Genomic DNA, 14,883 nt, shown 5'->3' on the forward strand with positions numbered 1-14,883 from the left:
GTCCTTGCAGCCAGCTTGTTCATGTATAGCTACAGATGAAATCCAGAGCGTCATATCTAAATGCTTGAAATGTATGAAAACGAAAATACATGCCGTGAGAAATACGCAATCCAAGGCAAAGTATCTGCCTCCTACGACAAAATCCCCCTTATTATTCATCCAGGCCGCCAGGAACCTAGAGCATGAAAACGGAACAATATTTCTAGTAATATCGTTATGCAGTTGGAAGGCATTCATCCACACTCACTGCGACGTGCTGCACCGGCATACACACGGCAATAATGTCTCTGTGTAAACTAATATATCCTTGATTCGCAGCCCATGATTCCCAACATAAAAGTATCAATGCGCCCGCCTAGGCCCGCAACGCCTGCGCCCACTCATGCAACTTATCAATCACGACTGGCGCAAAAGCCGTCAATGTGCCCTCTATCACATTCCCAAAATACACAATCGCCTCCTCTTCACTGAGTTCGAGGTGGAATCTCTCTCGGACCTTCATGACGGCCTTGTCCGGCTCCAGACGGATATCAGGAATGTTGGCGTGCAGCATGAGGCTAAAGAGGTTAAGAATGAGGTTTGAGGATTTGCGCAGGGCCGTGTAGGCAAGGAAGCAGTACTGTTTGAAGCGGTTGTACTGCTCTGAATTCATTCCGCCCATGCACTCGACCATTTCTTTAGATAGCTTCATCAACGGGGCGAAGGGCTTCGGGTCGCGGCCGAGAATGAAGCCGAAATCGGCGTGGAAGAAGTGCCCGTCAGGCGCCAGCAGGAGATTGTCGAGGTGGCGGTCGCCAACGCCGAGAATGTAGGTAATGACGCAGTATCCCGCACACGATTTGATATAAGTGTCTAGCGTCTCTTGTCGTACGCCCAGAGGTTGTCTGTCATCGGGGTTGTGATGTCTAAGGTATGCAAGCGCTGGGTTTGTCCTGTATTTGCTAACAATGGCTGACAAGCTTTGCGACTGGACGAACTGAGAGGCGCCTGCAGTTGTGCTGGTGGCCAGGATTTTGTACGGCGACAACTTCAGGTCCAGGTTCTCCTTTTGGAGAAGCTGGTCCATAAGTGTGATGATTTGGATCACCAGCTGGTCTTGCCGCAAGTCGTCGCCCAGTTTGAATATGATGGGATAGGTGCCGCCACTCGTAGTTTTAAAGGTGCATTTGATTGGATTCAGTGATGACTTGAATACTGCAACTTGGTCCGGCGCAATGCCGGTAATCTTGATTGCTGGATCGAGGGGCATGGCCAGAGGCGGATCAAAGGTAAGCAACTCGTTCTTGGGATCTGCCAGAAAGTGTTTTAGGCGATCAGTCTTCTTTGCAATCGACTCGCCGGATGATTTGATATCGGCGGCTACCTTGGAGAGGATGGCAATCATCTCGGCTTGTCGGAGCAGCGTTTTCCTGTCTTCAGTTCCGGATGGCTGTTTGACGAGCTCAGTCATGAAATCATAAGCGACTTTTCGATATATGTTTCGATTGTCAACTCCTTGTTCCGGACTGTGATCGTCGCATTCGACCATGAGATACCAATAAAAATAATTGCCCAACATAAAGTTCGCCGCAGCTCGCTGTATAAGAAAACACGCCAGTGACGAATCCTGTATGCTCTCTTGATCAGAGTCGGCAGATATATGCTCGTATTTGAGCGCTTGCACAAGCTGAAGGAGATAGAGGAGTAGTTCATGGTCATCAGCTTTTCGTAAACGGTCCACGGCATACGAACGAACAGCCGGGTTGTCGAATGACGGCCCAAGAAGCTCCAGGGCATCGTCCACATCAATTTCTGTCCAGCGACCAAGGACCTGTATCGCTTGTTTGGACTCGCTCTGGTCACTCCAGTTGACCGATTTGACAAATTTGGTCAAGGCTCGCTTGTCTCTAGTCAGGTGATATCTAAACTTCCAGACCAAGTCGGCCTCCTCCGGCGATAAGACATGGGTTGGCGAATATGCCATGATCAGATTCAGCTCGTCTCGGACTTTTGCGTTCGGTTTGAGATCCTTGTCCAGGATTCCATGCCTGTGGGAGCTTCGAAACAACCGCCTATGCTTCGCCTCTGCAGGGTTATCTCTCTGACCGACCTCTGGGTCGTAGACCTTGATGAGCCTGACCCCAAATCCATCAGAGCTCTCCCCCATGGCGTTGATGCCTGGGCCAAATTGGACCTGCGGTTGATGGAGCGGCAGCGTTCCTTGAGAAGCTGAAAGCGGTTGCAAAGCTGATATCGGCGGTGGGTCGTATTCATGGTCAGCGAATACGACTGGGAAATCGAATCGCGGAAGTTCAACATTAAGTAGGAAAGCTGATGAGTTGGGGCGACCGTCATTGAGACCGTCATCGTCGGTGTCGGAAGCATGGTCGCCGTTGTTGTCTCCGTTGAGGGCTCGCTGACGCTGAAGCATCTTCATAGACGACTTTGCAGCCTGCAGACCCTTTTTCTCGAAGCTTCGAAACACCATTTGGTCTAGCCAGTCTACGCGCGGGATCTCTCCCATCTCATGTTTTTTGAACAACTTTTCCATTCTGTCGAGCTCCTCGGCATCTTTATCAACCAGCGGACCACCCCCATTCCGAAGGCTGGCCTTCTTCTTCTCTGTGACCAAAGCCGGCGTAGTGGAGTTGTCTCTTCCATCAGCATGCTTGTGTCTGTGAACCAAACACTTCTGGCGACCTTTTTGGATTTGATTGTCGGTATCAAACATGGGCAATGTGGTTCCTCCAAACGGAATGGCATGGCCAATCGCATGTTTCCCTCCGGTAGGTGACAGGTCCCATATTGTAATGGCGAGACAAGAATTGGCGGGCAGTGACTTGTACGTGATGGGCAACTCTAGCCACTCGTTCCATCTGTGTCAAGGCGACAGTAAGTACAAGGTCATGTCAGGCGGCTCGGGGGTCTAGTGGTCTGTACGCACTTTCGCTCGGATCGGAAGGGCTTGTATGCTGTTTGCACCGGTACGGTAAGAGGTTTGGAGCCAGCCCAGACCTGTATTGTAACGTAAAGTTCGGAGTGTGGGCTGATTTGCGGTCAGTCAAGGTGATGGTGAATCTGGAATGGCTGTAGGGGGGCCAACCTGGTGTTCGACCCGATATGCCGGAGTTCCGGTCGCTCGAGAAGCGTCGAATACTTGACTGGAGGCTCGTCTCCCTCTAGGTTCATTCTGTCATCGATGCTCAGCAAACAGAAGGCTGTGCGCGAGTCACACTGCGTAACTCAGTAGCAGGCGCATAGAGATGCTGGGGAGTGGTAGCCTACATTCGGACGCTCACAGGATGATCGACATCCTTGGAGCCCGCAAAAGAGAACGGGTCCATTCTCCCGTACTCAGCCATGACTATGCGATCATGGCATTCTGGGCGGCTCGTTAGGGACGGGGTGCGGCAAGACTGTCGCAATGAAGTCGGGGTGTTGAGTCTGGAGGCTTCAGGTACGAATTCGGTGGGGCATGCCAGTGCAGGTGTTCACCAGTGTGACATCTGGACATCTGGAGATCTTAAGCACCTCCAACTAGCTCAACTCTAGGTGGTCCGTTAATGATGTCTGGTCTAGTCTGGTGGGTCACCGCCTGCCTTACAGCACTGCGAGCACTGCGCTAGTGATCAGTCTGGTGCCGCGATTCCCCACCATCCGACCACTGCCGTCTGGCTGTGTCCGTCTGCTCGTCTTCAATGTTGCCATGTCGAGTCTGAATTTACTTCAAAGTTCAAACAAAACGGCGGCGATTCAGCACAGCTAATCATTTCGGTCCAGCGAAACAACCGCCTTCATTCCACGACATATTTAACAATTTGTACCCATTTCGCAGTGCCATCATTACCTATCATGAAAATACCGGTAATTGCAAAGTCAAATTCCCATTATCACAACTTCTTGCGCAAGAATGCCGCATTCTTCAAATCAACAACCACCCCATTACGACAGCGACACCTAGCACCCCCCACGAACCAAACGTAACACGAGTCCCCGAACTCGGGGCAGTCGTTGTTGTCAATGGCGCCGTTGAAGTTTTCGTCGACGACGGTTCCTTTGTTCCTGGCGCTGGGTGAAGAGTGAGTAGTCAGTACGCGTCAAAAACGCAAAGAGAGCAAAGTCACTTGCCGCCAGAACTTTTCGGAGACGTCTCTGAAGGCCGAGATGTTCCAACTGCAGAGCTACCCGTCAAACTCCCTGTCGAACTGACGATTACAGTATCCGTTCGACTGGCGATTGAAGTGCTAGTCAAGCTGCCGGTTACAGCCACGGTTGACGTACCTGTAGAACCAGAATTGGACGAAGCCGTAGTGGACCCCGGGAGAGAGGAAGTCGTCTTGGGAGACGTCTTGGCAGAAGATTCCGTGGCAGAAGATGTCGCTGGCGAAGACGATGTCACCGTGCCTGTGCCGGTCGTTGCCAAGTTGGTATTATACGTAAACTGTGTCGTGGTGGTCGTCTTGCCGTCCTCGCCCCCCGTAGCCTGGAAGATGTAGGTGCCAGAGGGGACGTTCTGGATTCTGGCGGTGAATCCCGTGCCCGCTTGCTTTTCTATTGTCTCGCCATTATTAGCGAGAAGGCCCTCTCGAGGTAATTTGTCGCGCGAGCGGATCTGTAATCCCGCGGGCTCAGCCAAACACGGCATTCTACACACCAAAAATAGTCGCAACCCTTTCCATGTCCGACAGTCTCACCAAGTACAGAGAACACGGCTTCTCATCCGTACACTTCTCGATGTCGTACTTGAACGTATCCTCCGATACGCGATTGCCCCTCACGAAGTTGGCAGCACTCGCAAGGGGGGGCAACGCAGCTCCGAAGACGACGACGTTGGCGAACCTCATTATCGCAGTCGCTGTAGGCACGCAAGGCCATGGGAATAGAGAAAAATAGGCAACGAATTCGATGGGCACGGAGAGGGAAGCGAACTTGGCTATCTTGAATTAAACGAGGCCGAGGTGCCAAACGATCTGTTTGTCCTGACAAAGCGAAACATCGCTTCCCAAAGCGGATGGTAGTTAATTGTCCTGCCCGTCACTTGACCTTGATGCAACCCCTGCTTGCACGACAGCGGCCAACCAACACACCATCATTTTTCAATAAATACGACAGCGAGATCATCTATTGATGCAGCTCAGGGGTACGTCGTCAGCTCTGTGACGTGGAGCGCTGACAGGCGGGCTAAGACTGTGTGGATGCTTGATGTCTCTACAATGCTTCGCGAGTGTATCTTGGCGAGGTCCGTGAGTTAAAGAACTATAGTTTGAATGAATACTCAATGCTGGGTTCAAAATCCATAGAGATGGTGTTTGAGCCTTTTGTTCCTACACTCTACGTCTGGGCTTCGGAACTCAGCACTCGGCACAACCTCAGCCCTGCCTCATTGCCATTACGGCCAGGTGAGCCTTGAATATGTGAAAGCAAAACACAATCTTGCTAGATCAAATGTGGTTTATTAAACATATTTCATCTCGGGTATCTACCAGTCTACATATCCTCGCCACCCTTCATTCCGCTCGCACGACCCCATCCATGTTGCGCACCGTCAACTCTAATAAGACATCACCAAACGCCTCTTCACTCCATTGCGACTCAACTCCCTGCTAAAATTACATCTTGCCACGCAAGTTCCACTCAAAGATCTTGTTAAACACCTCTTTCGCATTACCCTCAATAACATCGCCGTGGCAAGGAATCAATGTTGTAAAATCCCACTGTGAAATCACCTTCAGGCTCTCATTCATGCTATTGCGGTCCTTGGCAAGATACCAATTAAACCGCTTGGCCCAGGTCGCATCTCCCTCGGTGTTCTGCACCCCTCGGAATAGCTTGTCAAGAAGGCCACCCGGCCTCTGCGACTCGGGCACCTTGCTGTACTGCTCGGTGGCGGGCAGATTAAACAGTAGGTCGGCCTCGATGAGGACCTTGTCCGGCTTGTAGTTGAAGACGATTTCCTTGTTTGCATGGCCATCGACATACTCATAGTCGAAATCGGCATCAAACTCTTGGCTGATTTTGACGTCGCGCTTGCCTTCCTTCTTGAAAATAACAGCGAATTTGTCATCGTTGATTTTAGGATCCTTGAGCTGCTTGGAGCGCTTTTCGGGAAGACCCTCGGGGCCAATGATTTTTGCATTGGGCCATTGCTTGGCCCATTCAGAGATGAAGATGTGGTGCTCAAAGTCGAGAGCGACGATGTAGCCTACGCTGCCGCCGAGTTCGCTGACTTTGGCCTTGGATTCTTCTGTGAGGGCGACGGGAGAGAAGACGGCGAGGTTGCCGGATGTGAGCCTGACTATAGGGTTGGGTCAGTACGATAATGCTACGTTATGGATAAAGAGGGGCTCCGTGGGCAAGGTGGGATGTACCAAGTGTGCCACGACCACCAATCTTGATCCTGCCAAATCGCGAAAATGGCACTGAGAAGGTCGCAATGTTGGGCGTGACATTGCGGATGACCATGAGGTCTGCCGGGTTGGCCGGGATGAGGTCCGCCGACATGTTGTGTGCGCTTGCGTTTGTAGAACTTAAAGTGCGATATTTCCCCGACGGTCCTAGATGTGTTCGAGGACGAGAGTAAGTACTCGAGTAACGGTGGCGATGGTAGTGCTGCTTTTCTTGGTGGTGTAGCTGCTGTTGCGTACAGTTGCGAGTCTTGCGACGCAGCAAAGTCAATGGAGCGACACCGGCACTATTTAACCGTCTCTGCCGCAAACCTAAAATGTAATCATCAATGACGCAAATTGTGCCCCTGTGCTTCGGCAAATACAAGCTACTGGTCCTGCTAAGCGTCTTAATAATAGAGCTGCCAGGTTGGCTCGTCTTCAACGGCCGAAAGCGTGGCGACACAAACATGGAATTGTCCAAAATTCCAAATTCCAGAAAAAAAAAAAAGTGGCTGCGGCGAAGCGCCAGAGGCACTGACCGCCAGGTAATAATGGCAGCCTGGCAGGGGAGCCACACTGCAGACGAGACGGGAATTGCGTCCAAGTGGTTAATGTCGTGATCTCATAGAGCTAGAACGAGGCGGGATCATGACATCAGCACCTTTCGGAGGAAATATTCGGTCTCGTACAAGGGCCCGTCGCCGTGGAGCCCGCCCAAGCATGGAAGACACTGGTATTATTTGTAAATCCCAGGTCCGTCTGCTGAGCCGAGGCTCCAGTTCGTAGACTGCAGTAATCGGGGCTGCCGTCAGATTCGAATTACACGCTCGTTCAACATGGAGGAATAGTTGGCGCAGAAGCAGGGGTCGGCCTTTGGGGTTTGTCCTTGACGGCTTTGGATAACTATGTAGCTGTGGTGGAGGCAGCCACAATGCTTGCATTATGGCTCCAAATACATGGGACCAATGACAGCCCGAGCATTCCATTTGAAGGTGCCCTGCAGATGGCCTGATTCCTGTGCAACGCACGCAAAGTGGCGTTTGAATCTAGAACCCGTTCATGTGGCTGCTGTAGAGTTATCGTTTTGAATGTCATTGAACGGCGTTTGCATACTTGCATATTTACAGAATAACCTAGGGAGGCTTAGATATGAAGATAGTCTCTTGAGTGAAACTCCCCAGCATGTCGTTACGTCCTTAGGCACTACGTAGGCACATAATGTCTGTCGGTGAACTACACATACGTATTACTCCGTACCTTCCGTCTACCATATAGAAACACCCAACAATCACCCGTTATGTAACTACATATTATCCGGACCTCGCGAGCACCAACACCACAGCCCCGAGCACCAAAACCCTCATGCTTTCTTGGTTTGCCAAATTAAGTCCCTGCACGACCCGCCAAAAAAGCTCCAGAACGCGTCGCGAATTCAAGAGAATCAACGTCAGCAGCATACTCGCCTCTGCACCCGTCAACAGTCCGCCATGCAGGCCTGGCCAAAAGGACCTCTCTCCCCGAGCATACGAGGAGAGTAAAGTCGTTGGCTTGATGTTGTTTGCGTGCAACCACGTGTTCCGCTCCTTGGCACACGCGATCCAGGTTTGGATACCGAGCAGGAAGATGATGTGGGTGAGTACGTTGAAAATGGCACTCCACGGGATGCTCATCTCAGCATTGCGGCTCATTTGTCGAGACATTTGTACTGGCGAAGAACCATCTGCGCCTGATACCAGGATGGCTGGTTGCCGCAATGGGAGGATGAAAGACCATAGGAAGTCGCACATGGCGACCCACGACTGGCATTGGGTTTCGACAAAGTCTGAAAATGTCGATGCCTGTGCAGTCCCAGGCGCACATCGTCTCCCGCGAGCCATCGAGGCCTCTGCCTGAAACAACTTGGTCTGAGGCTCATTTCGAGGTCGAGCAGCAGCAACAGGGCCTTGCTCGACCCCAGCTGTGCCCCGGGCTCGCTGAGAAGCAGTACCGCAAGCTCTAGGCTCAACACCTCCCCATTGACCGGCCTCGGTCGAATCCAATGACGTCGGAACAGTGATTGGAGATGATGTTCCCCGGGGACTCAGCGGCGGTGACATGCTCCTCCTGTCATTACTCCTTGACTGACTTGAGCTTCGCGTCCAATCCACCTCGACTGCGTTTGTAACAAATACCTCCATCACTCTGTCGTGAATCTGCATCTCCCTCTCAAACCTCATTTTCATCTCCTCATGCCTCTCCATCAGGTCGTCATACCGCATTCTCAGGTTGTTGTACCGTTTCACCGACTTTCCATAGATCCTAGTTCCATTTTCATCTCTGTCTGCCAACTCGTCATACTTGTCCATCCAGTATTCCTTCTCCTTACACTCCTGGCGTAAGCAATCTTCCAAGTACTGTTCACGCCTAGACTGTGGCGAGTCTTCTTGGTGTAGGCCATAACTCTCCAGGAAGCTTGCAACCGAACAAGCATCGTCAGGAACATAATGCGACTGAGATTCCGCTTCTGCGTCGGTGCGACGTGGTCTCATGTAAGCATTTGAGACCGGAGGCGGGCTTGGAGCCGGAGGATAAAGCGGCGTGGGTTCCAGTACATCTGGTTCCTCTTGGAGTTGTGCGACAGAGTTCCTCAGGGAATCCGTAGGGGATATGTACAGCGGTTGTTGTAAAAGTCTGGCCTGCTCCTCGTTGAATGTAGCCGCTTCATCCATCCACTCCTCCAGCCCGGCCATGTACTCTGCCATGTACGCACCTCCCGCCGCGGCAGGCTGTCCATTTCTCGATGATGGGACAGACAGAATAGGGGACGAGACCTCGGATTGATGCTCCTCATCAGAAGCTTTCATGCTCGTCTTTCCCTCCTCCTCTTCTTCGCCTTTGGCCTGTATCTCAAACTTCTCGCGACAGGCAGAACACACTCTCTTTGCTTGCTGCCAGTCCCATGAAGGCCTAGTTTTCGAAGAAGTTGGTTCTGCCCGCTGCCCCTGAACCTGTACCAACAGTTGAGCATACGCTTCATTCAGTTTGTTGCGTTGGCGTGTAAGGTCCAAAAAGGCCTCCATCTCAGCCTGTCCTCGCGTTGGAACAGTAGGATCGAGTCCCACGCCAGCCCCTGGTCTTTTCTCACCACCAGCAGCCCTAAGATTCCATGCTTCGACGTAAAGGCACAGCATTTCCAGAGGCCTTGAAAATATGCTCTATGAGAGCCCTTTGAGTCGGAGCCAGGCGTTCTAGGTCCTCAACCGTATCACGGTCGTTAGGTTGCGGATCCAGCGCCGCTCCCTTGGCCGTCGACACCCAGTCTAATATGTATTTGCATAGATTCGCGGGAAGCTTAAAGTCCTCCGGCGACAAATACATGGGCTCTTCATTGTGCCGTAAGTGGTGTAGATCAGGTGCGCATTCGTTCATGGCGTTCTGGACTCTCGTCCAGGACTCCAAATCCTCAGCGTCATGACGTTGTGTAGTGTTAGTTGAAATCTCGGCAGCGCTCCTCGAATCTCTGCTGTTTTCGGCCTCGACTTCGATTTGGGCTCTTGCGGAAGGATCAGTGTTGACACCAACTTTTGGCTCGTCGTACGGGTCTTGAGCCCTGGACTTGAGCTCTTCGCCAGGCTCAGACGTACAGTCCGGCCAAGCTATCTCCAAGGCGGCATTATTAGCATCATCATCTCCAGCAAGTGCCGACTCGGGCACTTCTTTCGAGCTGGCAGGAGGTTCCTCCGGCGACTTGTCCTCCGTGTCTTGGCGCCTGCTGGTCAACATGCTTGCCTTTTGATTGCCGTGACGATATAGCAAATTTTAGGTGACGCGACATTTGATCGCAAGTTCAGAACAAGAAGATGAGTGGATGAGCGTCACTGGGTCTTTAAATTGAACAGGGCGCTGCCGTCTCATCAGAGGAATGTTGGTTCGATTGGAAGACACCAACCGAACAAATTTCATAAGATTGCCTTTGTTGACTGCATTCACATTACTTGCCGGTCCGACTGAACAGTGTTAACAGACAACAAAGGACAGGTGAATGCAGACCGAAGCACTTCATGGCTATAATAATGTCCGTAGCAAAGGCTCTGCAAGCGAGACTCAAAAGAGGGATACATTTTTTCTGGCAAATGAAAGGTTCACCTTGTGGTATCGAGAGCATGGGCCAGAACGCTAAGCGTATATCCGTGCTTGCCAAAAGAAAGATACAAGTGATGTATTCATTCCACCATTATTCACTGTACGTTTGTACACAAAGCCCTTTCATACAAAATCTTTTCGCCATGCCCAAATATTGACACAAAGACCCAACGTTAGCTATACCAACCACGAGCGCCCGGCCCAGAATGTGTAGTCTCTCTCCGATGACTTATCATCGGCTCCGTAATGTCGAACACATCTATAATCTGACGCCAAATCCCTTCATCCATGGATATTACTGCTTGGTGCTTTGACGCCCCATGACGCTGGGTTCCATCATCTTCTGGTTCCCGTTCAACAGGTGCTGTTTCAAGGGCGTTCGTATCAGCCGCATATCAATACTTGGATGACATGTTCATAGAACGTACCTAATGCAGGAAGATCGAACTCGTCAAAATCGACCTCAACGCGCCCATCTCTAATGAGAAAGCTAACGTAGAATATATTTTCAACCGTTTGTCCAAAAGACTTTGGGTTGACAACAAAGCGCATCAAATCTATTCCTCCAGTGCTGCGAAGCCCGTGTTGGTGCATAATTCTTGTTTGTTCATCCTCCTCCATGTCATCGTCGATCAAATCCGCAACAACTTTCTGCGTCTCAACCTGAACTTTGCGCAGTTGTTGTAAAATCTTGCCACATATCGCCGTCAAATCATTCTCCTTCCTTGCTAATTCCTCGACGTTAAGTACCTCGGGTCGCGTCTCTGTCAAGTTGTTAGGTCGAAAGGGAGCAGTCCGCTTAGCAATCTTGCGGGCTTTCTTCTCAACAGACATTGGTCCTAATAGGAATCCTGGAAGGGCGGGTCGTCGAATATGTGGCAAGCAAGCAAAATGGCCAAGGTGTGGCCAGTTCATCATGTCGCCCTCATCTCCTATTTCGTCGTCGTCATTGTCATCATCATCGCCATTTCCCCTGCGCCGTGATACGGTTCTGCGTTGCCGCTGCGTGCTCGATAGCTCTGGCGCATTGTCATCGGCGATCCCACTACCCTGTCGCATATATGTGATCGCCTTGGAAACAAGTTCATCCACATCTATACCTTGTGAAAGGCTGCCCTGGGTGAGACGCAGGGTTTTCCGATAAGACAGATCAGTGGTGCTTACGAGCAGTCGTGAATCGATTGTGGCTTCGGTGGTCTGTTTCAACTGTTTGGAGAGTTCATTGGCTTTCAAAATGGTCTCGTGCAAACCTCGTGAGTCGCCTTTCAAGAATTCCTCCGAGTTTTCAGAAATCCCCTTTAGAAGATCTCTCAGTCCTTGTTGCACAACTCGGCGTTCTTGAAGAGGTTGGTCAGGATCATAGACATCTTCGAAGTCGCTTTCGCCTTGGCCACTGTCTTCATCGGTACCCGCGTCCACGGTTCTCCGACGGGTACTGAGCGTTTCTGATGTGGCGGTATTTGTTCTTTTTCTTTTCGTTCCAGATGCGCTCCGCCCGCCAGGCTTCTGCCGGACCGCTAGGCCATGCCTCGTGGAAGTTGGTGTTTGCGAAGGGAACGGTGATGCCCTCTGAGATTGGTTGTCCTCGGACCGTCCACCGACGCGTATTGGCATCGCAAAGGCGGATCGCTGCTAAAAGAAGTAGCGTTGCTTATTATTATTTGAAGTTTTCAGTTGTGTTAATTTGTAGGGTCCGTACAAGCTCCCACACGCAATCGTTTTGATGTAGTTTGGCCCTGAAATAAGAAAGTAAATTTGCACAGGTGACACTCCGTACATTGGGCTGTCGCGTTGGGGAGACGCGCTTGGCGGTTCTTGCCGGCCTGCCAATTCACGGCCACGCGGAAGGTGCCCCTCCATTGTTCAGGGTGCTCAAGCGAGTACAAGTTAGGTAGCTGCACGGGTACTAGGTACCTACCTAGGTACTTAAGTAGGTACTTGGGTACCAGGCCAGGGCTGCTACAAGCCCGAGTATGGATCTAGCCCATCAAATCCTCCGTGCTGTAATTATTTATTGAGGGGGGATAACTGATCATATTGATTACCTAGGTACTTTCCATGTATGATCTACAGCCCATCTAGTACCTATCTACCTCCTAGGTACCTTACCAAGCACTCCGTACCCTTGCGACTATTGACAGCACAATACTCGCTTGCTTGTATACAGTTCTTGCAAGCAATTATCATGCTACAGTATAATATTCACCAGTTGTACTATGAGCTGGCGATGTCCAGCAGGTCCCAACACCATTATAACATGGCTTTTATGAGATTCTAAATTTCACTCACCTTGCTAATTTCAGTGGGGATATCGATGTAGTGTCCCAAGTAAAATATAGCTTTCTCGGCTCTAGCTGAATTGTGCAAGAGGACTGCAATTGATATGCCTTGCGCTCAGACGGAGCTGCATTGGCCACTCAGCATCCGCGTACCACATCAAAACATCAATCACTTTGTTTCATCACGCACAAACAGAGCACGAAACGCAGATCGGCCCGTCTCAGAATGCTATCAATCGCGATTCAAACCGCCAAAAATTTCGAGAGCGAGACGCCGTACGTATAATATTTCACGATAATCTGCAGCCACACTTATACACTTGGTCTACAGCGGCTGCCGCGGTCGAATCCACATCCAACACGTTTGCCCTTCGTAATGACGGCTCGGTCGTTTTGCAGGGTGGCCTGCAAGACAAAAAAACCTTACAGGCCCCATGAGTTAGACATGGAAGAAATTTTGACAGGTCGAGGCGCCCAGGTCTACTCTGCCTTTCCTGCTCCTATGCTTGATGCAGGCTAACAACATCCGAATGCATCGAGGCAACGTTGGATCAACTCTCTCATTGAGCTCCGGGTAGCCTGTCACTAATGCCCAGGGAGACCAAGATAATAGCCCCTGCATGATCAAGTGACAACGCTCCAAAAATGGAACTGGAGCTGGAACTGGAGAGGCTGCTATGTTGGCTGCAATAAAGAGCAAACGTCGATTGGACAGGCATTTTCACCGGTCGCATGGCTTCGCAAAGCGGAACTTCTGGCGCATCGTCTTTTGACCAATGTTCCCAAGACGAGCGAAAGAATCGAGCCAGGGAGGGGCGCAACGGGCGCCTTCGCCATCGCGTGGTCTGCCACCGCATCCATCTTGTTGTGGGAAATGTGGCACAAGGACAGCGTGAAACTCAGATTTGAAATAGCATGACGGCGATTATCCGGATCACAGAAAAGGGAGCCTAACGCTCTGAACAAGAGACTGCCGTACCCAAACTACATCGTAGATTCGTCCCCAGCCATGCGGGCAGCACTGTGCGAGGCATGGAGCCTTCCCACATCCAGCTTCCAGCAGCGAGGGACAACGAAGCCTGCCAAGTCCTCGCGGGCGTCGTTCACACATGGCCTCATATTCAGCTGCAAGACACTTCGCTGGGGGTTCCACTGTGGAAGCAGTGGGCCTTCTCGTTCTAGGGTGCGGGAACAAACGATTCGCTTCAATGTTGCGACGTTCTTTAACCCTGGATGCTTGGATTGCGGTGTTGTCCGCGGATTGCGTATTGTACATACGTCGGCTCCATTTCGTGTCGTGTGCGGACACTGCGGACTACACAGATTGCCGTGGCACGGAAAGAGCAGCACAAGCCCCTTTCAGGATACACACATTCTGCGATAAGGACTCATGCACTGTGTTGTTTGCGACGTGCCAACCACCGTCATGCAGAGGCCTCAAAAGTTAGGGGGAATGGGTGGCAGTTGCCTCTGGTTGCCCGCCACGTTTGGTCTCTTTGCACCTCCAGGCCGATCCTCACTACCATCAACCCACCAACCTCTCGTCGTTGCTGCTGGAGGCTCCATCTAGCTCTAGTTCCGCGGTACCTCACTAAGGCATCGGAGGGTGGCATTTGTAGAGTTTGGCCCGCCAGCGTTCTGGAGGGTTTCGACCCCCCCTTCTCTCAGCCTCCCTCCACAACATGTGGCTGTGGTTTGGCTACGATAAAGATATTACCCCGCTGAGGAGTGTGGACTAGGTCGGTCGATGACATGCAACCAGCTAACGCCTTCGAGAAACGGACCAGACTCTGAATTGTCTCCAAGTCGATTGTTTCTTCGGGCAAAGCAAAGACATCCTTACCAAGCCTCCAGTGAGAGCTAATAGGCCGAAGGGCATCATCCATTGCATGACCCTGCTTTGTCCATGCCCAGCGTCGTTCAAAAATGGTTGTTTGCTTATTTGGGGCCCGGCTCAGCCATCGAAGCCCTCTTCATGTCGCCAAGCTACAGGCTACATACATATGTACCTCCCCAGCCCTTGTCGAGCTTCTTCCACATTTCTGGACGCAGCAGTCCGGGGTTGCGGTATAATAAGGTACCGTGAGCTCGCCCTACCATGGCTTCCGGGGGACATC

The 14,883-nt window shown here is 51.4% G+C and overlaps 6 protein-coding genes across 7 annotated transcripts; all 6 read right to left on the bottom strand.

The window, feature by feature from the left end:
• Positions 1-355: 355 nt before the first annotated feature.
• VPS34_1 (Phosphatidylinositol (PI) 3-kinase) lies at positions 356-3,341 on the bottom strand (the record flags this gene model as incomplete). Its single annotated transcript, XM_066119787.1, has 4 exons — positions 356-2,855; positions 2,924-3,025; positions 3,083-3,169; positions 3,265-3,341. The coding sequence occupies 4 exons, from the start codon at positions 3,339-3,341 to the stop codon at positions 356-358; spliced, it is 2,766 nt and encodes a 921-aa protein (XP_065975584.1).
• A 560-nt stretch (positions 3,342-3,901) lies between these two features.
• VPS34_2 (Phosphatidylinositol (PI) 3-kinase) lies at positions 3,902-4,823 on the bottom strand (the record flags this gene model as incomplete). Its single annotated transcript, XM_066119788.1, has 3 exons — positions 3,902-4,047; positions 4,261-4,530; positions 4,634-4,823. The coding sequence occupies 3 exons, from the start codon at positions 4,821-4,823 to the stop codon at positions 3,902-3,904; spliced, it is 606 nt and encodes a 201-aa protein (XP_065975585.1).
• A 765-nt stretch (positions 4,824-5,588) lies between these two features.
• Positions 5,589-6,480, bottom strand: J3458_009445 (uncharacterized protein; the record flags this gene model as incomplete). Its single annotated transcript, XM_007808968.2, has 2 exons — positions 5,589-6,274; positions 6,348-6,480. 2 exons carry the CDS (start codon positions 6,478-6,480, stop codon positions 5,589-5,591), a joined length of 819 nt encoding a protein of 272 aa, XP_007807159.2.
• Positions 6,481-7,675: 1,195 nt separating this feature from the next.
• On the bottom strand, positions 7,676-9,424 carry J3458_009446 (uncharacterized protein; the record flags this gene model as incomplete). Its single annotated transcript, XM_066119789.1, has 1 exon — positions 7,676-9,424. One exon carries the CDS (start codon positions 9,422-9,424, stop codon positions 7,676-7,678), a length of 1,749 nt encoding a protein of 582 aa, XP_065975586.1.
• Positions 9,425-9,500: 76 nt separating this feature from the next.
• On the bottom strand, positions 9,501-10,127 carry J3458_009447 (uncharacterized protein; the record flags this gene model as incomplete). The annotated part of the gene is made up of 1 exon (XM_066119790.1): positions 9,501-10,127. One exon carries the CDS (start codon positions 10,125-10,127, stop codon positions 9,501-9,503), a length of 627 nt encoding a protein of 208 aa, XP_065975587.1.
• Positions 10,128-10,419: 292 nt separating this feature from the next.
• J3458_009448 (uncharacterized protein) lies at positions 10,420-12,281 on the bottom strand. Of its 2 annotated transcripts, XM_066119791.1 has the most exons (3): positions 12,187-12,281; positions 10,916-12,119; positions 10,420-10,851 (listed from the first exon to the last, which is right to left on the bottom strand). In XM_066119791.1, exons 2-3 carry the CDS (start codon positions 12,099-12,101, stop codon positions 10,661-10,663), a joined length of 1,377 nt encoding a protein of 458 aa, XP_065975588.1. In that variant the 5' UTR covers positions 12,102-12,119; positions 12,187-12,281; the 3' UTR covers positions 10,420-10,660. The 2 variants fall into 2 exon arrangements, with proteins under 2 accessions (XP_065975588.1, XP_065975589.1); XM_066119792.1 differs by having other exon boundaries at positions 10,433-12,281.
• Between the last annotated feature and the right edge of the window lie 2,602 nt (positions 12,282-14,883).

The sequence above is a fragment of the Metarhizium acridum genome (genome assembly GCF_019434415.1).
Source record: "Metarhizium acridum strain ARSEF 324 chromosome Unknown scaffold_141, whole genome shotgun sequence".
NCBI lineage: Eukaryota > Fungi > Ascomycota > Sordariomycetes > Hypocreales > Clavicipitaceae > Metarhizium > Metarhizium acridum.

Excerpts from the sequence above, each read along its gene's own strand:
- J3458_009448 (XM_066119791.1), bottom strand. The coding sequence starts at position 12,101 with ATGCCAATACGCGTCGGTGGACGGTCCGAGGACAACCAATCTCAGAGG. Across the intron at positions 10,852-10,915 it reads GTTCGATCTTCCTGCATTAG|CACCTGTTGAACGGGAACCA; the intron begins GTACGTTCTATG and ends CCCTTGAAACAG.